The sequence below is a fragment of the Pocillopora damicornis genome, chromosome 8 (assembly GCF_964200805.1).
Source record: "Pocillopora damicornis chromosome 8, jaPocDami1.2, whole genome shotgun sequence".
Classification (NCBI taxonomy): Eukaryota; Metazoa; Cnidaria; class Anthozoa; order Scleractinia; family Pocilloporidae; genus Pocillopora; species Pocillopora damicornis.
This window is the reverse complement of record NC_142677.1, coordinates 21650810-21671634: the sequence shown is the minus strand read 5'-3', so window position 1 is coordinate 21671634 and position 20825 is coordinate 21650810. Positions and strand designations below refer to the sequence as shown.

At 38.1% G+C, this 20825-nt stretch overlaps 1 protein-coding gene across 4 annotated transcripts; it reads left to right on the top strand.

Moving 5' to 3' along the window:
- On the top strand, window positions 1-20155 carry LOC113668605 (inhibitor of Bruton tyrosine kinase). Of its 4 annotated transcripts, none has more exons than XM_089213994.1 (36): window positions 1-438; window positions 689-779; window positions 1630-1800; window positions 1911-2041; window positions 2204-2314; window positions 2886-2971; window positions 3170-3260; window positions 3671-3788; window positions 4083-4123; window positions 4475-4605; window positions 4705-4825; window positions 5289-5364; window positions 6114-6155; window positions 6357-6720; window positions 7220-7325; window positions 7894-8450; window positions 8547-8612; window positions 8859-8941; window positions 9432-9469; window positions 9594-9693; window positions 13452-13501; window positions 13659-13710; window positions 13928-14045; window positions 14673-14733; window positions 15123-15321; window positions 15707-15858; window positions 16135-16290; window positions 16440-16477; window positions 16770-16857; window positions 17463-17491; window positions 17773-17928; window positions 18495-18644; window positions 18792-18902; window positions 19213-19314; window positions 19510-19540; window positions 19724-20155. In XM_089213994.1, exons 1-36 carry the CDS (start codon window positions 130-132, stop codon window positions 19868-19870), a joined length of 4473 nt encoding a protein of 1490 aa, XP_089070120.1. In that variant the 5' UTR covers window positions 1-129; the 3' UTR covers window positions 19871-20155. The 4 variants fall into 4 exon arrangements, 2 of the variants coding, with proteins under 2 accessions (XP_089070120.1, XP_027040345.2); XM_027184544.2 differs by having other exon boundaries at window positions 2-438; window positions 17785-17928; XR_016188979.1 differs by lacking the exon at window positions 17463-17491 and having other exon boundaries at window positions 2-438.
- Window positions 20156-20825: the final 670 nt, after the last annotated feature.

The window sequence follows — 20825 nt, the reverse complement described above, 5'->3', positions numbered from 1 at the left end:
TGCTACGTGTCTATTCAAAATGGCGGCTAGTTTGTTATAGTAAATACTTTCGCATTTTTGGCTTTTTTGCCAAAATCTGTCGTAATGTTTTCAGTGTAGTTACGATGGTGCACGAACAAGCCATCGATAATGGAATGCACACCAAAATGTCGCCTTACCAAGCACGCCGATCTGGTGCTATCCGCGATTACCAAGGAAGATGCTGCATCGATTCGAGCGATCTTGCCCCGAATCTGCTCGAACTTTGCGCGCGTTTCGGATCAGTTTGGTCGAAATGCCTTGCATTTGGTAGCATCTTGCGGCAAAGGCGACATTTTGGAATGGCTGGTGAAAGATCAAGCTCTTGATGTGGGATCGAAAGATCTGGAGTCTGGCTGGACTGCCCTGCACAGAAGCTTGTTTTATGGATATCTTGACTCAGCTGTGAAGTTGATTCAGGTACACACTTGTAACTCTGTAATCTGATTCATGTTAGTGTGAAACCGATGTATGCGTACTCTATAGACTGAAATACGATCCAATGTAACGTTAAATTACAAGTGCATGTACCTGCAAGTAAACCATAACGAAACCAATGTAAATGTAACCAGAAGTGTTAACCACATAAACAATCGATGGAGGGTTGAAAACTCAACTTTTTTTTCTTCTTTCATATTTTCAATCATCATCCTGATTGTTCATTGTAAAGCTTGGCTCAGATCTGGGTTGGCATGACAGAGAAGGCCTCACTCCATACGATCTCATTCGCTTGGATGCACCATTCCAAATCGCAAAAGGAGGTGGGTGTTTTTTATTATTATGATTATTATTATTATTATTTTTATGGGTAGTTTAAAAATAAACCAAAAATAAGAGATAAGGCAAAATACTATGTGAATCTCTGGAGGTTCTTGTTTATAAGTTAAAAGTATATTACACATCGGTAACATTGCAGTGGAATCTGGATTGAATGGCTGGGTTTAAGCCCTTTTGAGCCCAGGTCATTGTGTTGTATCTTTGGCCAGAAACTTTACTCTTTCAATGCCACTCTCCACTCAGGAATGCAAGTACATGTAGGTACTGTGGTACTTTTTAACTATCTGGGAGACTTGGTGAAATGGTGAGAGTCAGAATAACCTACAATAGACTTGCATCCCAGCCAGGGAAAGTAACAATGTTTACTCCTAGTTGCTACATGTCATGGGAAGCGAAACAGTCTAGTGGTATGGGCAACTTGGCTCAAAAGCTGTCTCAAAACTGTGCCTTTACCTTTTACACTTAATAATACTGATTTTTACATTTTGTAGTACATGTAAGTAGCAACATACATCTGGAATCATGTGCTGCATGGCCATTCCTCTTTTACTTTGGAGATAGATATAGAGTACAATGTCTCTTATCCCTTTAACTCCCAGATCAAGTTTTTAATTCTCCTTACTGTCAATCATTCAATTCTTACAATATTAGTTCAAAGAACTTAGTATTGGATCAATTAATAATTATCCCCAAGTTGATATTTTTCTTTATTCATATCTCTTGTCTGGTTGATATTGTATTGATATTGTAAGGAGAAATTCTGTCTTGGTCACTCATGAGAGTGAAAGGGTTAAGTCACTGAACTCACTGTGTGTTTTTACCAACACTATACAGTCCAAGCTCAAGCTGTGTCACCTTACGAAACCTCTTTGGAAGATGAACTTCAGTTACAAGTTGGCGATATCATAAAAGACATTCACATGAATGATGGCAGTTACTGGACTGGTTATTTGAAGAGGAGGCGAGGGCATTTTCCAAAAGATCATGTTGAGCTTTTGTCTGAAGGTAAATGTTATGCCCTGATTTCAAAATATTCTGATAGGGCTTGGAGGTTAAAATTATTCCTGGCCAACTTACAGTATAATTACTATTAATTTTTTTTTTTTTTCAACAAGCCTATCAATTGGAACTATTTACCTGGGGATCCAACACAAACTTCACTCTTGGTCACAGAGATGAAAGCACAAGACACACACCTGAACTAGTTGAAAATGTCCAAGGAGAGACAAAAATTTCTTTCAGAGAGGTACAGACAGTCTGTGGTATGGTTATTCAAAACTGGCTCAAACATTGTTGACATTTCTGGCATGAGCATTTTAAATAAATTGTTTTACTGTACATTGGTGAATAAAGAATTTTTTTGGTTTATGTAGCCAGTTTCATCAAATTTTGTTTATGTATTCTTTAGGTTGTCATGTGCAAGTTTCATTCTGTGTTCTTGAGCATGGATGGTAGGGTTTTCACCTGTGGTCATGGCAGAGGAGGTCGGCTGGGGCATGGTAATGAAGAGACTCATCTAGTAAGTTCTGCATGATTCATAAACTTTTAAGTTTGTCATAGAATGGAACAGAGGCAGGCAAGCCTAGTGGTTTATGTTGGTTTACTATCTGCAGGATCAAAAAGTCTATGATAGTCTTGGCTATGTCTTTGTATTATGTTCTTAAACAAGTTGCATACAATTTGTAACTCTTGGATTGCAGCAGTCTCCACTCAGGAGACTATAAATGGACTTTGTTGAACTGTCACGGAAACCTGGTGAAATTATGAGGGGTAATCTTGCAATGGAGTTGGGTAAATCCCATCTTGGGCATAGTTTCTGTATTCCTAGTACCTTGAGGGTACTGCAATCAGAATAAACTTCAACAGGATAAGTTGACTTTTGCAAGCTTTAACTTTGCCTCTGAATTCAATTCCCTTAACTACTTGATTGTACTGAGCCCAGTGAATCTGCAATGAACTTTGCTTCCAGACTCTTCATACAGAAACATTGTTTGTTACTTAATTTTGTTACTTCATTCCAAATGACGGAAGAACAGTTTACAAGGCTTAGCTTATTTTCAATTTATATTTATTTATTTGTTAATTTGTAGGTGGTAAAAGAGGTAAAGGCTTTACAGGGAATCAATAGCATGTCAATTGCTGCTGGCCAGGATCATACAGTGGTAGTCACAGATGAGTAAGTGGAGAACATGATTACCAACAAAAGTTTTATAAAATTTTTATGAAAAAAAGCAATTAACAAACAGTAGTCACTAAACAATAATTAATGATGGGCACAACACTTTACTTGCAGGTATGTCACTGAAACATTATTAAGCTTAAAAATTATGGTAATTGACAGATTTACCAAGTAAAACTTCTCTTTTCCTGTCAGTGGCTCAGTTTACACGTTTGGTCTAAATGATTCTCATCAGCTTGGACATGGGCAGTCACCTTTGCCAAAACAGTGCCTTTTACCAAAAATGGTGATTATAGTTTTGTGATTATTTACTCACTATTTGTAAACTTTGAAGATTTAACATACATTTGTATCATCTATGAACCCCTTTGACCCCAAAGAGTGACTAATATCTAATTTCTCCTTACAATATCACCCCCAAATCATGCATTAGGATAATTAGGATCACAAGTTAGAATAATGGAAATGATCACCAATTGATTATCGAAGCTCTTGATTGTTTAACACATTTTCCTTGCCAGTGCTGTAGGAAATGTACAGTACGTGGAAAACATTGCATATTATGCATACTGATGCTAGGGTGTATAGAGTTGACATAATATTATTATGGAATGATTCAACCTAAAAACTGCACACTCTTTATATATAAAAAGTTTATTTTAACTGCTTGCTAATGAATTGTGTTCAACTGAACAGGTACACCTGAAGGTTTGGAGAGGCAAAGATGTTGTAGGGGCTGCAGCAGGACGATATCACTCAGTTTTCTTTACCAGACATGAAGTTTACTCCTGTGGCCTGAATGCTGGCCAACTGGGTAGGAATTCTTTACTTTCTAGATCAATAAAATCATTATTACACTTCAGCGGGGAAATTGGAGAAAAAAATGGGAAAAGTATTGTAACTATGCACAAATGCAATGAACTGAGGCATGTTAGGTTTTAATTTTTGTATCTTACTCGTTGAAAGGTGGTGAAAGTTTTCTAGATTTAAGTCATAGAGTGAAGTGAAGCAAAACCGACCAAGATTGCAGTCCTGGAATACTTTCAACCCCCAATTGAAAATTGCTTGAATGTAACACTATTAATATCTATATTACTTCTTTTTGCAGGCCATCAAAAAGGAGAAAAATACCAAACACTTCCTCGTCAGGTAATAAACTTAAGGTCTTCTTTGTCTATTAAATACATTGTATTTTAGTAATAACTCTTGTTTGGTGTTCAATGCATACAAAGCACAGCAATTTGTAAAAATGTATTTATTTTACTGTGTCCTCTATAAATTCCTGCATCAATTTTGATAAAGAACTTGATAGCTTATTCATGAGTTTATGCAGTGGTTCAATGTTCAGAAAATGCCAAACTGATTGAGGCCAGAGAGTGAGCTAGCTTTCTTCCTCCTACATAACTAGATTAAAATACTCCAATTGAGTGCATTATGCTTGAGCTCCTTCATTCCAGAGATAAAAACATTTTTAGTTTCTTATTATTATTATTACTTTAGGTTTGTGGATTGGCAGATAAAGGCATCACCATCAATAAAGTGACCTGTAGTGATGGAGCCACGGTGTGTGCAACCGACAAGGGAGATGTCTTCTTGCTAAACCAGTACATGTGTCGCAAGATTATTTCTAGGTAAGAAATACCTAGTACTGCAACAAAATTGTATGACGCTTAACTCAAAAAAAGTAGAACGGTGCAATTTTTTTATTATTTTCTTCATTTTACCTTAAGGTTCACTGACTTGGTTCATATATCTGTGATTGGAGGGGAGCTTGATATGATATCTCCTCAAGAAGTCAGTAAGAAGTTTGCTGATGAACTTGCTGTGACATTGCTGAACTCTAGAGGGAGGGTAGGTTACAATCAAAAACTATTTTTCGGTGTTCAAAGTCATTATTTTCGAAGAACTTAGTACAATTTAGCTCACAAATTTCTAATTTCTTAGGGTATGTGCATGTATGTATGTGTATGTACTATTTGTACTACTTTGGTGTTCAAAGTCATTATTTTCAAAGAACTTAGTACAATTTAGCTCACAAATTTCTAATTTCTTAGGGTATGTGCATGTATGTATGTGTATGTACTATTTGTACTACTTTGGTGTTCAAAGTCATTATTTTCAAAGAACTTAGTACAATTTAGCTCACAAATTTCTAATTTCTTAGGGTATGTGCATATCATTAATAGTTATTTTTGATTGATTTGATGATTTTTTTACCAAGGAAAACTCAACAGATTGCTTTGAAGTTAAATTGTTAGCATCATTTTCTCTGATACTCTTTTTAGTTCAGCTTTAACATAATGCTTGTCTACAGGTGTTCCAGTGGAAGCCTAAGTTTGCAGGCAGTTGCTTGAAAGAATGTTCTTGGCATCATAACCGACAAATCACAGGTTTGTTTTCAGTTTATCCTCCATAATTAAGAGTTTCTTTAATCTATAGAATGAACATGCTTGTGCAGTTATTAATTAGTCAGTGTTTCACATGGAGTTTAATTTTTGATGATCATCAAGTATTAATTTTTTATGGAATGATTAGTAAATAACTGTTACAGTATAATAATACCACATGACATGTTTGAGTAGTGCTTTTGATGTGAGCTGACTGTAGTTCAGAAGTTATTAGCAAACACTGTTCACCTTTGGGCAGAAGAAGAGACAAAATTATGCATCAAGAGCTTATTAATTATTTTGAACCTTTTTTCAGAGTATTGACAGAATATACTTTTTTTTTAAAATTCGGTTTCTGTGTGATACAATGTGTATACTAAAACAAGTATTCACCAAAGTGGAATGATTTACCTCCCCACTTTGAAGTAAGTATGTAATATTCACCACTATTCAACCTCACTTTAGTGAATAATTGTTAATTATAAATAGCAGAATTAATTCAAGTGCCACTTTGCTGAAAGATGTTCTGTCAGTAGTAGATTAAACCCTTTTTGGAAAAAGTCTTAAACTTTCCAATTTATCAGGACTACATTTATACACACATGTGCCTATGTTTATTTGCATATTATGTGCATTTTTAGGTTAATAAATTTCCAAGCAGCATTGTATGATAATTAACATGTTCCTGGTATGTGTTCATCTTTTAGCATCTCAACTTGTTCATCATAACATTTATTTTCTTCTTTTCTTAGTTAGGGATTTTGCAATTGGCAAACAGCTTTTTATTGTGTCTGGTAAGTTAACAGCTGGTCAGATTTTATCTTCCTTTCATTTAATTCACTGTTTTTCAGTTTTCCCTTTTCACCATTTGTATAATTTTTCTGAAGGATTCTGACTTATTAGAAGCCTTAAGTAAATAACTTGTAGTAAACTGTTACAATTATTATCACAAATTTGTAGCATAAAATTTTTAGCTTGTTTGTTTTCAATTACAGATGATGGTGAAGCATTTATCTGCCAACCTAGTGGAGCCAAACCCATTCCATCAAAAACCAACACCCACAAAATGTGCTGGTCTCCTCCAAACTCCTTCGAAGGCAAAGCTGGAAGTATGTTGGCACAATCGCCCCCACTGTCCTCCCCCATCACCAACATGATTTTGAAAGAAAAAGATGAAGCACTGTCACAATCATTCCCTAGCACCACTCCCTTGAGTTGTTTAGCCAAAGAAAAAGCAAAGAAAGATACCTTTGTGGAATACAACCTCGAGAGGATTCCATTGATTCATCGTGGACAGCAAATCTTCACAGACAGCAAGTCTAGGGGGTGTGCTGTGCTTCAAGTTTCTTCAAGGGAGGGGTAGGTATAGCACAATATTGTCCAGGGAGAGATGGGTTTGAAGTAAGGATCTTAGAGATCAAATTAATCTGTATGTCCAGGATACTGGGATCTCACTGGTTTTGTGTCGACTGTTTCACAAACTGAAGGTGATTTAAAATAGGTAACAAGCACTGCATTGTTCTACACACCACCTATTGGGTTTAAAGTCAAGTTGGCTCAGGGCCTTGGGGAGGCAGTAAAAGAAGGGTTGCTTAACAGGCAAATCTGCTTGATTTACACAACTACAGAAGAACCCTTACGTCCTGCAGAAATCTTAGCCTGTTTGCCCTGCCAAAAAATGGCAATAATTGTGTGGTCTTAATTAATTTAGGAATGCTTATTAAGCAAAGGATAATCATTTTTCTGAAACCTTTGCAGGAATACTTGAAATCAGAGTGATAACCATCTAGTACACAAAGTACTTTATTATATTTCAATTACATTAAAAACCATTTTAGTTTTATATTATTTTTTGCAGATTGCAGAAGCTACCTGAAGTCAGTTCAGAGCAAATTTCTGAGCAGATGATTCAACTTCTTGAAGAAGCAACTTGTGAAGATGATATTCATGATGTTAAATTTATGGTAAATCTTTTGTCCATACCTAAAAGTACAAGTAAATTTTGTATCACTGATTATTCAGTGAATGATTTTAAAAGTTGATCTTCAGGATTAGGATCATTCTGAAAGGACTGTTTGAAAGAATATTGAGCTTTTAGGAACAGATGATGTTCAAGGACAAATGTAAAGCATTTTTTTGTGCTAAAAGAGGCTATATTGTGTTTATTATACTTCAAATATTTTTGCAATGTTTTTTTTTGTTTGCAAAAGATGTTTATCAACAGCTTACTGTTTGCTGCATTTGATGTTTACTTTTCCGTGTTCTCTGGTGCGACTTTAATTTATGAATAAAAAAAAATGTCCCCTCTTCTGTAACAATTAGCTGAACCCTAACTCATTCTGAATTGAATTTTAAAGGAATACTTATCTTAGATAGGTTGAGAATTTCACTTGAGGTATATCGTGAGTTATTCCCCAGTTTTTAGTTGGGGTATATTCAGTCACCTGATACATTTAGACCAATTGCGCACGATCAAAACTATTTGATGAACTATAAGAAATTAAGTTAGTTCATTTGCTATCCAAACATTAGGTAAAAGAACAAAGAATCCCAGCGCATGGCTTTGTGTTAGCATCACAAAGTCTCAAGTGCCACCAGCTGTTATGTGAAAACAAAGAAGACCACTCACAAGCAAGCAACAAAAGGACACAATCCATAGCACTTCATGAAAGTGTCACCTATGGTGAGGTTGTCAGCTGGCTAAAAAGACTCTACGGTGGATTTGATATTGGTGACGAAGAAATATTTCCACTTGATGTCTCTGTGACAAAAGGCAAAAACGGTTTCAGTGGTATTTCCAAGACCATGCTTGGAGAAAAAGTTTCAGGGAAGATGGCAAAGAAAGAGGCAAAAGGCAAGAGAAGTGAAGTGGAAAAAGATGGTGGAAAGAGCTTGATTGACAACAATTTGTTGTCAGATTTGACTTTCCTTTCAACCAGAGACTTAGATGATTTTTCTGCACCTACTGTTGATTTGGATGATATGTTATTCAATTCTGGTGAACTTTTGGAAGGAAGTGTTCAGGATTCTGATGCAGGTGGAGAGACACAAGGGAAGACCTTTCAACCACAGAAATCAATCACCACAAGGTAAATTTGCTACACGTCACACAAACCCCTTCATTGATTTTTTAGTACACTTAAAATTTAATTTCACAATTTGATATTTGGTTTCTATTTAATTAGGAAAGGAATCAAGGGCGATCTTTCCAGATCTTGCAACGGATTGCTGATGTTCTCAAGACTAAATTGGTATGAGAAGCAAATGACTTAGAGTTACAACGTACGTTGTGTGCAAGTTTTGTTTTGGTAGAACCAGTTGCCCTTTAGATGTGGTACGAATTATTGGTGGCATACTGTATTTACTTTTGAGACCTGCGTTGTATTGTACACATTCAGTAGATATCACTCATCAAGTGAGTTTGGTTGTTTACATGAAACGGTTTTGGTTGTTTCGTCTTCTATCTGTTTCAATGATTTTTTTCGTCTCATTACAAGCCCAGAGCTTTATGATGTTACACTTTTGTCAGAAGAAGGAACAGAACTTAGGTGTCACAAGTGTATACTCATTGCTCGGCTTGGTACGTACGAGAACCTTACAATATTTAACACATTTTTGTTTTTCTATCTTCGTTGAACAGTTTGCGTTAACCATTTGCGTAGGAAGCAAGAGGGTCTTAGTGGGCTTAGCCATAAATTAGCCAAAATTTTGACCGTTAGCTGTAAAAGCCATCACCCCATTGAGACCCTTTGGAAATGTTCAATATGAATATTCAGGTCTGTGGATCTTTATCAAAAATCCTGGTTGGGTCACTGTGTTGTATTCTTTGGCAAAGCATTGTTTGAAGATGGAGTGTTTTTTAGACTAACGACACCAAGCATACTCTGAACTGCAAATCCATTTTCAGTGAACACTGGATGAAACGTTTGTCTGTTTGCTTGTTTTTCGTTTTTGCTTCAGAGAGAAGAGTGTATTTAAGTTCCATCTATGTACAGCCTCCTGCAGCTAATACATGAGGGATTGTTCTGTGTAATAATAATTACGGTTTGCCATCCCTTATTTTGTTGCAGAGTACTTTCGCAGCATGTTGACATCGAGCTGGCGGGAGGTAGATACAAGTTGATATTTTGCTTTATTTTATTTTTGACGTTTTTTTTTGTTGTTGTGGTGGTGGTGGTGGTTTTTTCAGCTTTTATAGACCTTACATTACTTCTTAACCCGTTCATTTGCAGTCCAGTGGACAATCCAGAACCCTCCGGATGCCTTTCCCAGCGTTAATTCTGGAGATTGTATTGGATTTCCTGTACTCAGGGCAGGCGGGAAGATTAACAGGTATTGATACTTGATTGATTGATTGATGGAACGTGCTGCGGTCATGGCGGCTGCTCTGCGTTTACGTTCCGCCGTTTGCTCCATTGTAGTGTATCTTTTGGTTAGTTTGATAGTCTGTAAACTGGCCGAATGTCCACAGAAACGATCCAGAGATGAAAGATTATCTAAACTGACGGTAGCAAAGACTGTGAACACAGTAAACATCAAAGCAGTGAAACCACTTGGCGATAAGCAAGTCAGCAAGAAGGCTCGTTCGCAAACAACGGGAAGTGTCAAACTTATCAATGCGATGAAATTATTGAATATGGCACTAGCTGCAAACCTAATTCTCCTGTCTAACGACGTTTCACTAAATCCTGGACCAACACAGCCCTCGCCATCCTTGATGAAAGGTCTTCGCTTATTTCATCTCAACATTTGCAGCCTACGCAATAAAATGGACGAACTCAGACTTTTCTGCGACGAGCACAAACCGCACATCGTGACAATAAACGAGACTTGGCTTGATGACTCGTTCACCGACGCGGAAATAACTCTTCCTGGCTACAATGTTATGCGAAAAGACAGAGACGAAAATGGTGGTGGCGTTGCGGTATACATAGCAGAGCAACTAAATTACAGTCAGCTTGACGAAAGTGCAATCCAAACACAGAACGACAACTTTGAATCAATTTGGTTTGAAGTATGCCAGCCAAAATCGAAGAAGATTTTATGCGGAGCAATCTACAAAACACCAGATGCTGACCCAGCGGCTTTTACTAGCCGGGTCGAAGAAATTCTAAACAACGTTCTGACAAATGATGGTGAAATTGTTCTTATTGGAGACTTCAACCTGAATTATTTGAACCCGACTTCTGCGACAAAGCATTTTCAGCAAACAACAAAATCTTTTCATCTGAAACAAACAATCACCGAGCCCACTCGAATCACTGAGGAGACTAGAACTTTAATTGACCTATTTCTAACATCAAGACCAGAACTGTACACCTGCGGTGTTATTCCAATCGGCTTCTCTGATCACTGTGCTATTTTCGGAGTCAGAAAACTCCACAACATCAAGCGCCCTCCGCCTAAAATTATTCAGAGCAGAAATTATAAAAATTATGATCCTGCATTCTTTAGCGACGATTTGAATAAGATCCCATGGGATATTCTCGAAATGGAATCAACGTCAAATGAAGCTTGGATTGTTTTCAAAGATCTTTTTTTGACAGTTGCTGACAAACATGCGCCTGTTGCCACGCGAAGAGTTCGCGGGTTTTCAGTTCCATGGCTAACATCAAGTATAAAAGAATTAATGACAGAAAGGGATTACCATCATAAAAAAGCGATCAAAACAAATCAAGAACTGCACTGGAGCAAATACAAGCGCTTACGAAACACCGTTAGCAAGAAAATGAAGAAAGCAAAATCGGATTATTATTCTTCTCGCTTAACAGAAACCCAAGACCCAAAAACAATGTGGGAAATCCTGAAAGAAATCATGCCAAATAAGAAAAATGCCGGTGTGCCAAAAACCGACAGTTTGTCTGCATTAAAGTTCAATCACTTCTTCACTTCCATCGCCGAAAAACTGTGTGAACGATTTCAACTAAGCACTTACATAAAGCCACTAACACCAAGAGTAAATAACAAATTTTCTATGGAAGAAGTGAACGAAATGTTTGTCTGTAATGAACTGAAGAGACTTAAATCAAAGAAAGCCACTGGTCTAGATGGAATGTCTGCAAGACTTTTAAAGGATGCAGCTTCTGTGATAGCCAAACCCATTACTTATATTATTAATCTGACTATTTCAACTGGCGAAATTCCACCTGAACTTAAAGAAGCGAAAGTTACGCCTATATTCAAGAACGGTAAAAGAACCGAAGAAAGTAACTATAGGCCTATATCCGTGTTGCCCCTAGTCTCCAAGGTTATGGAGCGTGCAATCCAAGTACAGCTTGTGAAATTTCTTGAAGCAAACGAAGTTCTGTCAGCGTACCAATCTGGATTCCGAAAAGGACATTCTACCGAAACTGCTGTGACTTATCTCACTGATCAGATCTTGGAACACATGGATAATCAACAAATGACTGGCTCCGTCTTCATTGACTTAAAGAAGGCTTTCGACCTAGTTGGCCATAACTGTTTGTTACAGAAGTTAGAGCACTATGGTGTCAGAGGGAAAAGTCTCACATGGTTCCAGAACTACCTAGGATCTCGTACACAACGAGTACGATTTGGACAGGACTTGTCACCAAGCCTCCCCATTGAGTATGGTGTTCCACAGGGATCCCTGCTGGGACCACTACTTTTCGTTATATACATCAATGACCTGCCAAGCTGTCTCAAAAACACGCACATCAGTATGTATGCTGATGATACAGTCATCTATTGCTCGGGTGTAAACCCAAAGGAGATAAAGAGGGCCCTTCAAGAAGACCTAGAGCGGGTTGTAACTTGGATGGATATAAATCGTCTGATTCTGAATAAAGAGAAAACAAAGGGAATTCTTTTCGGGACGAGACAAAGGCTGGAAGCCGTCGCAAACTTTTACATCACCATAAGTGGTACCAATGTCGAGATGGTCAGTAAATTCACATACTTGGGCGTTACCCTCGATGAGGAACTGAAATGGAAAGTACACGCTGAAGATGTTCACAAGAAAGTATCCAAGCGACTCGGTCTCCTCAGACGAATACGCTCCACTCTTACTTTACAAGCAGCACAAGCGGTATACAAATGCATTATTGAACCAATTTTTAGTTACGCAGACACAGCCTGGGGTGAACTACCCGAGAGCAGTATCACTAGTCTGCAACGATTACAAAATCGAGCCGCGAAAATCGTCACCTGTCAGAAAAGTACAAGGACAGCCCGAAATATTGTAAATTGGCCAGATTTAGAAACACTGCGAAAAATACACAAATGTATTTTAGTATATAAATGTTTACGGAATTTCGTTCCTATATACTTAAAAAACTATTTTAAGGTAAACAATGATGTACACAATTACAACACTAGGCAGATGAGAAATATTCACCCAAATAAAACAAATCTTGTTCTTGGGGGGCGAACTTTTAAAAATTCAGGGCGTTTAGCTTTTAACTCACTGCCAAGCAGAATCAAAGAGGCAAGTTCTTTAGCAATTTTTAAACGCCTTCTTAAAGGACATTTTATCTGATTTTTTTTCTCCCCTTTTGTAAATTTTAGCAAATTTTACCTAACCTTGTAATCTTATTGTAAATGTTTATATGTAATTTTTATTGAACCCAGGGCCCCTAAGGATACCAGCCTTGCAGCTGACTGGGCTACCCTGGTAAAATAAAGTTGTCTTGTCTTGTCTTGTCTTGTCTTGTCTTGATACTCTACTCTACAATAAGATTTCATCTGTCACTCATGGGTTGGCAGCTTTAAGAGGACTCGCTCAGGAAGAAGCAATCTGGGAGTGGTAAAAAACTAAATGTACTTTCAGAAAGTACAATCGTGCATGCAGATGAATTATTTAGGGCTGCCTCGGGTAAGAGCATGTGGAACAGTTGTTCACAACGCATTTTAATTGGTCCTGGAAAAATTCGTGCACATTTTAAGCCAATCAGATAACTTGAAACCAATCATCACTTGGATAATCATGTTTTCCCGCTCTTTTTAGCTGTCAGCCTGTGGTTTGTTTGAATTCTCGTTAAACCCTGCTGTATTTCGCTCTGCTGTATGAATACTTTGGTTATGTTTTTATAAAACTCAACCAAAAATATCACTTTATATCTTTTGTATAGAAATGATAGATCTGGAGTTACTGGGTAACATTCTCATTGTAGCGGATCAGGTATGGTAAACCTTAAACTTGTAGGATCGTTCAGATAGTTTCAGTCCTTGTCTTGGCAAACCAAGTTGTTATTTTTTCTTCGTAAAGAATTGTTCGTTTAGTATCAGAATGTGACTGGTTGAATGCAGTAATTTTATATCGGCATTTCATTATTCAGTTGCTGATTTGGCGTTTAAGAGAGATGTGTGAGGCTGTCATAGCAAATCTTGGTGAGAATTTTGTATTTACTTTCTCGTTTCGATAAATCGTTTTAAAATGCACGTTGCGAGCTTTTTGAAATACTTATTAAGAGAAATTCTATTAGTATTAACTAATATTGCTATTTGTGCGCATTAATTGACCTCGTGAAATTTGATTGATTTAGTGCTATTCACGTCCTTTTTGGTGTAAAGTAGTCGATTAACTTGGATTTATTTTCTCTATCAGTGACTTTAAGGAACGTTTCTGAAGTGTTGGAATTTTCAATTCTCTATAACGCCAACCAGCTACGAGATGTTTGCTCAGAGTACATTTGCAATAATTTGGGAAGTTTGATGGAATCCAGGTTGGTATTTCGCAGAATTTGCTGTATCTCGTTCAAGGTGGCTTTTTCGCATTGTTTTTACGGCTTTTACCGTTTAGTGGTTAATTTTAGAGTAGGTCCGGTTTCTGCTTCACTTGATCTTTTTCGCAGCTCATCAGAAAGATGTTTTGCTATTATAGTAGAAGTTCGCAGCTACCTTTTACCCTTTACATCCCAACATCAGCGTGCTTATTCTCCTTACTGTTCCCTTTACATCTCCTATGGTAACGACAAGGAGAATTTGTCTATTTACGGAGAGCTTCAGTTAGAGATCATTTTGTTTACTCTTGTGACCTTAGTTTATTATTCAGTAATGATCCTGTATAGAAAAATTAGATGCTAGTCACTACTGGAGATAAATACGTTTAGGAAAACAACTAGTTTTCTATCCGACCGTCTGACTGATTGACACTGTAGGGGCCAACAGACAGACAGACTGGCCAGACAGACTGGCCCATAGACGTGTAAAAAGGAAGACAGAGAGGCTGACGGACGGAAGGATGGAAAAAATGTTTGTCGTCATTCTTGCTCCAACTAACAATATACATCTAGGACATACTACGAGGTCTAAATGTAGATTGTAATACCAGTCAATATTCTGATCCCTAGAGCTCTGGATTGTCTCAGTGATGAAGCACTTGTGGAAATCACTAAAACTTATCGCAGTATGGTAGGACCACTTTTTTGAATGTGCATCGATTGTGTAATTTCGTTATCTTCTTTAAATATCTCGTAAAGCTGAGGAATCAAATAGTACAAGGTATGAACCATATTAAATGATCGTGCGCTCCAATGAAGCGCTTGCAGCTGTGTAGAAGATCTCCAATTGACTGGAGAGAAAGTTCTGTCTTCGAATTGGCATTTGCAAACGTGCGGGTGAGGACAAGGAGACGGTAAAAAGGAAAAAAAAAAACACCCACGCACCTGTAGCATACAGGAGATTACAGAACTACCGGTGTTGTTGTTTAGTCTTTCAATGTGACTGAGCAGACCAAAGCAGCACAATATGGAATAATTCCAACTTGCCTATAGAAACTAACCAAACTTCTTATGTTTCAGGTTCCAAGAATGGCTTGGCGCATGATAACACCTCTAGACCTTCACTGTTCCATTCTTCTTGATACGGGCTCTGAGCCAACATGTAGTCCTGGAAAGCGAAGGAGAAGCAGTGGACGCAAGAAGTCATCAAAGAGTGAAAGCGAACAAGATGCGGTTGTTAACTCCGAGACTGCACAAGAAGGAAGCGAAGCTGAGAATGGTTAGCCTTGGAGTTGGTTTAATTGGATTCTTGGATAAGATCCAGAGAGAATCATGATATAGCTTTAGCTTCATCATGAATGTGTTCACATAAATCAGGAAATGCTTTGAACCAAGGGGTAACTTGAAGTCTAGTCGTCGGATTTCGCAAATGCGATACCTGCTATGGGGAATTTTTTTACGGTTGTCTGTGAGTTAATCCGGTTGAGTGAGGAGGAAATGCTATGGAGTACAGTTACTCAGCTAAAGTCACCTAACCATGGGAAGGGTGGGGCTCAGGCTGGGGTAACAGACTCACCTTATCAGGGGTAGGGTGGGACTTAGGCTGGGATAACAAGTTAGTGTAACAGGCTCTCCCACTCTCTCAGAGAAAATATTTTGCGCAGTTTACAGAGTAAATGTCCAGGAATTGGAGGAAGTGTTCGAGCATCAAAATGGTGGCGAATGCAAGACTGATACAGAAGGTAAAATTGGCGAGGGTGATGCATGTTTGAAACAACCGAAAACAGATGAAGAGGAAACATCATTGAAGGGAGAGGTACTAAACTGCCTTTTTTCCGAGATATCCCTAGCCCATGTCTTAAGAAGAGAGTAGTTGTGAAACCTTTAATATGAAAACGAGTTTTTCTTATCGCCTATACACCTGTAAGTGACAGCAACTATAGCAAATTGATCGATTTTATGGAAGCGTGAAGAGGAAACCGTTACTGTCGTTACGGAGGAGGAAATATGTACTGCTGTACTAGTACAATACTTTTTTTCCAATGCACTGCCTTCAAATAACTCACCGTCTAGTGTTGATTATTTTACTAAGCCGGTGGATGTTGGAATGTGGTATCGTAAACTCTCACCGGATGCTACCAAGACGCCAAAGAAGAAATGCCGTGACAAAAGGAAACCTGGTGGAAAATCCGTGGAGGATTCAGGCGGTAAACTTGCGTCACAGAAGGAGGACGCTACCACGCAGAAGGTGAGAATTAAGAGCTTGTGAGTTTTACAAGGAACAGATTGTGAACATTTGTATTGTCAATTTAGTCGGGTAGACACAAGAGCTTATTTAATAGTACTGTATAACGACAAAATGGTAATCTTTAAAATTTTTATTACTTCTTCCCGTAGGCTCCATCACCAGAGAAACCAGCATGGAGTAATCAGAGGTACAGTTGGTTCAAATTTCTGTGTTACCTTGGGTTTTTTTTCGTTACTGACAACACTGTGAGCAGTTAAGTCACGAGTGGAAACTTTTTGTTATTGAATTCCAACATAGGATGGCAACATAGGCCAAGTGCCAATTGGATGTCGACTCCTCATAAGTTGCATGAGGTCCGAGTTTTAAGTGTTAAAGCAGTTAGATATTATATAGAGTTGTCCGTGGTTTTTCACAATGTTGCACAGAAGTAATGAAATAACTGTTTACATGGCGTTTTTTATCTCATTGAACATAACTAGCACATCCAGTCCCCCCGCAACCAGTCTCAAGGATATCATGGAACAGGAACAGAATAAAGAATCTCCTGATATTCGTACTACGAGTGAGGTAGGCACGTCGTGATTTCCTAATTATGCTTTAACAGCTTTACAGATTTTCCCTCCCTCTCTCTTTTCTTTCATCCATCATTATCATTATTAACCCTCAACCCTAAGAGTGACAGCAGCTAATATCTCCCTACAGTATCACTGCTGAAACAGACATAAGGTCATGAGAATAACAGAATGATCGCCAACTAAAGAAACTCTTGACTGTTTAACAAATTATCCTTTTTAGTACCAAAGGAAATTTATGCAATTAATATTGCACTCTGCAATTAATATTGAATCTAAATTGTGAAGCAAAGGGGGTCGTTCTTCGAACGTCATAACCACGTAAACCAAAGTCTTCATTTGGTGACACTGATAATCAAAATACCGAGTGATAACTTTTGTTCTATCGCACTTTTAAATACCTGTCGCACTTCGCAAAAGTGTGATGGTCTGTTTTTACAAAGAGAGACAGCTTTTTTTTATCACAAAGTGCGACAAGAGGTATTACAAAGCGCGACAATTTTATTTCAAAGTACGACAGGTATTGCAAAGTTTTTCTTGGGGAAAATATGTTAAATTCGCTAGTAAAGTCAGTTTTTTTACACTTTTTTTTGCTGATAGGTACTGATATCACCTTCAAAAGGAAAAAGGTACGGAGTGTGATTAACCTATAACAATCAAATGAAAATAAATCTTGTTTTTACCTGCGTAAAATGTGCAGGCTAAGACCTGCTCCTTACAGGTGAGCTGAAATTGAAGAAATTTCAGAAAATAAGCCTGAAAGCATTCAGGTTCCGACAAGATTCGAACCCGTGCCTCCGGTATAAGTGGGGTGCCACTACCGACTAAGCCACGACTTTGTATTTCGCGGTAAGCGAAGGATATCAGACTGATTTTTATACTACAGCGGCAGCGTTTATTTGACTTTTAGTCTCGTTACCAGTCCACAGTCCCCATCCATTCGGTGGAGTTCTGCTGGGCGACAATCACAGAAGCAGAGGAAGAGGTCAAAGTCTAACTCCATGGACGATCAAAATGACGTAAACAGTAAAAAGGAAGAAAAAGAAGTAGAGAGACCTCCAGCATGGTAGGTGCATCACGCTAGTTCAACATTTGTTCAACTGACAGGAATCCGATTTCACGGCCAAACGCCGTCATTTCAGTCGCAGTTACACGGTGGGATCTGGTACGAGATCACTCTGGTACTAATTGGGCACTGCTGCCAACTGGGCCAAGAAGCTACACGTTGTAAGTGTGGCAAATTTGAGAGGGATCTTCTTTCCCATAGAGAAATTTGAAGTACGTCATCTATCGAACAAGTTACGAAGAGACAAACTTGAAGAAAGATGTTCCTCGTCTTCTTACGAGCGTGGGACAAAGAAACTTGAAAAAAGTGTTCCCACGAGGAATCGAATTCCAGATCTTCGGATTCTGCGCTCCAGTACTCACTAGACAAGCTCGTCAGCTTACGGAATGTTGTCTTGATAAAACCCGAAATTCGCCAAAAAGTTTGCAAGGAAATGCATTGAAATGTTTTGAAGGGTTAACAATGTGTTCTTGTTCAGTCACAAAGATTTGGGGATCTTCAGAGCCTGTGATTGTGTTTCGTACATCCAGTACACCTCTTAATTCTTTTCTCGTGTTTGATTTCAGGGGTGGGGTGATCAAAGATTCTTTGCCAATTCAGTCCATGAGGGATCTTATACAAGAAGAAGAAAAGAAAATAAGCATTCCAGACCAAACGTCTTCACCAAAAATGCCAATCATACCGGGAAAGTCTGGATCTACAAAGAAAAAGCTAAAGTACAGTACATCACTTCTTAAAAGTCCAGCATCGCCTTGAAGTAGAATAATTTGCAATGAAAATTGATTACCTGAATAGCAATTGACGCATTTGAGAAATTCTTCACCTATTTCTGGTCCTAATTGTTTTCCCTTTCCATATTTTAGTTGGCGCCGGCAGCCTGGATTTTACACGAACGGTTCAGAACCCAATGGAGAAGCCCCTGTTGATTTAGCCTCCGGGCGTGATTCGAGTGTTCCACTGTCTCCACCCAAAAGGTTGGCTCAAGGTTGCTCTATTCACTCGTCTTGATGGTAACTGGAAGCAAAAGCGCGAAACTTTCTCCGAAGTCCATACTTTTCGTCATCAAATTCGTTATTGTTATTACTGTTATGATTTTTCTTAACCTGCACAAGTGGCTTCGTAATTTGAAAACTGTAGATGTCTTCGATGATGAAAACTGCGTTGGCCTAAAATGTCAAAAGCATATGAGAGTTCTTATCGCCGGTGCTTTTCGGATGCCGCCGTGTCTGTTCTAATAACTTGTTCTATTTAACCATTCATTTATCTTCTCTATTTGTTCCCCAGTGCCTGGCAGTCAGTTCCTATCGCATCTTCTCCGCCATCTTCTTCAATCGCTTTCTCTACAATCCTTGAATGCGAGGAAAAGGAGAATACAACTCTTAACAGGTTTGGCTCTGTTCTTTTTTTTAGTTTTCAGGTGTATTTTGTTTTCATGGTTTTTGTTTGTTTGTTTTATTTGTTTATTCATTTATTTGCCTGTCGGTTGGTTGGTTGTTTTATTTTTGTTTGTTTTTTGTTAATTAGAGTTTACGGAAGTAATTAGCGCTCGATCATAATTTCTTCCTCTCGTTTCCTTTGTAGATTTAGCGAGAAGCCATTTCACTTGACACAGGTAATTGGTTTTTTTTTCATTTTCTTGGGCATAATAATCTTTCTGCCTCCAAAACAACCATTTGCCACGCTTTCTCAACAAGTCTCACTGACAATTAGTTTGACTTTCCTCGATCCAAAACTTCCGCCCCTTTTCCATGGCTTTTTATTTTTTTAAGGTTTAACTTGATTTTACCATTCATAGCTTGAAGAGAGAGCCATGGAAGAACTGCTGCAGTATTACGGTGGCAAGGACAATGCTTGTGAGTTTGTGACCGTTGAGAGAATTCCATCGACTGCGGCTAAGCCTGTTTGGAGAAAGGAGAGATCGCCATCAGCTGCCAGCAATTAAAGCTTGTTACGCAGCCACAGCTATCATCAAATGAGTTTTTGTCGGGCGAGATGGATTTCCTCTGCCTTTGCGAGGAAGAGATTTTTAGAGTTAGGCTGAATGGCCAAATCTGAGTTAAATATTTTCTCGCTGACTTCTATGAAGCGATAAAGAAACTTATTGAAAGCGTTGATCGTTTACCTTGTAACAGAGAAAGATAAAACATTTTAAAAATGTTCTTATGTCGAAGCATCCCCAAAGAGTTGTCTAATGTAACAAAAGTAAATTGTAATAAATATACAAAACTATATAATTATCAACTCTCTAGTTCGTGTCCGTCAACTTCACCGACGAAAATTTCGAATCAAGACATCAGCGTAATTTTTTGATTGGCTTTAGACTTGTACGATTTCGCACAGTTCGGAAGTACTTTGGAAAAAGGAAAGCTTAAATAATGTAACAAACATTGAATCCTATTTTTTTGTTATTTGTTCCAGTGTGCGGGCTTTTCAAAACTTCACGTCAGTCTCAGGAAAGCCCTTTAACTCCCAAGATCTCATTAGTAATTCTCCTTACTGTCTGCCATACAATTCATGTGATGTTAGTTTGGAGAATTTAGAATTGGACCAAACGATAATCCCATAATTCATATTTTTCTTTATTCTCATTTACTTGTCTGCTTGATATTGTACCAACAGTGTAAGGAGAAATTCTGTTTAAATCACCAGTGGGATTTGAAGGGTTTAACCTTAAGAGTGGCTAGCATCTAATTATTCCTTGTAGTAATACTAATAGTAAAGAACTGATCGCCAAATTAAGAAGGTTTGATTGCATGGTAAACGAATTCCCCTAGTCAGTACTAAAGGCGATGTATAGAGATGGGTATGGAGAATGTGGATATTGATGTTAGATTATAAACGGTGATGAAACCTTATTCATCACACAGCTCGAAATTAAATCAGTTTCCCTTGGAGAA

What these genes read in the sequence shown, in the direction of transcription:
- LOC113668605 (XM_089213994.1), top strand. Translation starts at nt 130, where the DNA reads ATGGAATGCACACCAAAATGTCGCCTTACCAAGCACGCCGATCTGGTG. An exon ending in ATTCCAAATCGCAAAAGGAG is followed by an intron (nt 780 to 1,629) that starts GTGGGTGTTTTT and finishes AACACTATACAG; the next exon opens with TCCAAGCTCAAGCTGTGTCA. An exon ending in TCTACAAAGAAAAAGCTAAA is followed by an intron (nt 18,645 to 18,791) that starts GTACAGTACATC and finishes TCCATATTTTAG; the next exon opens with TTGGCGCCGGCAGCCTGGAT.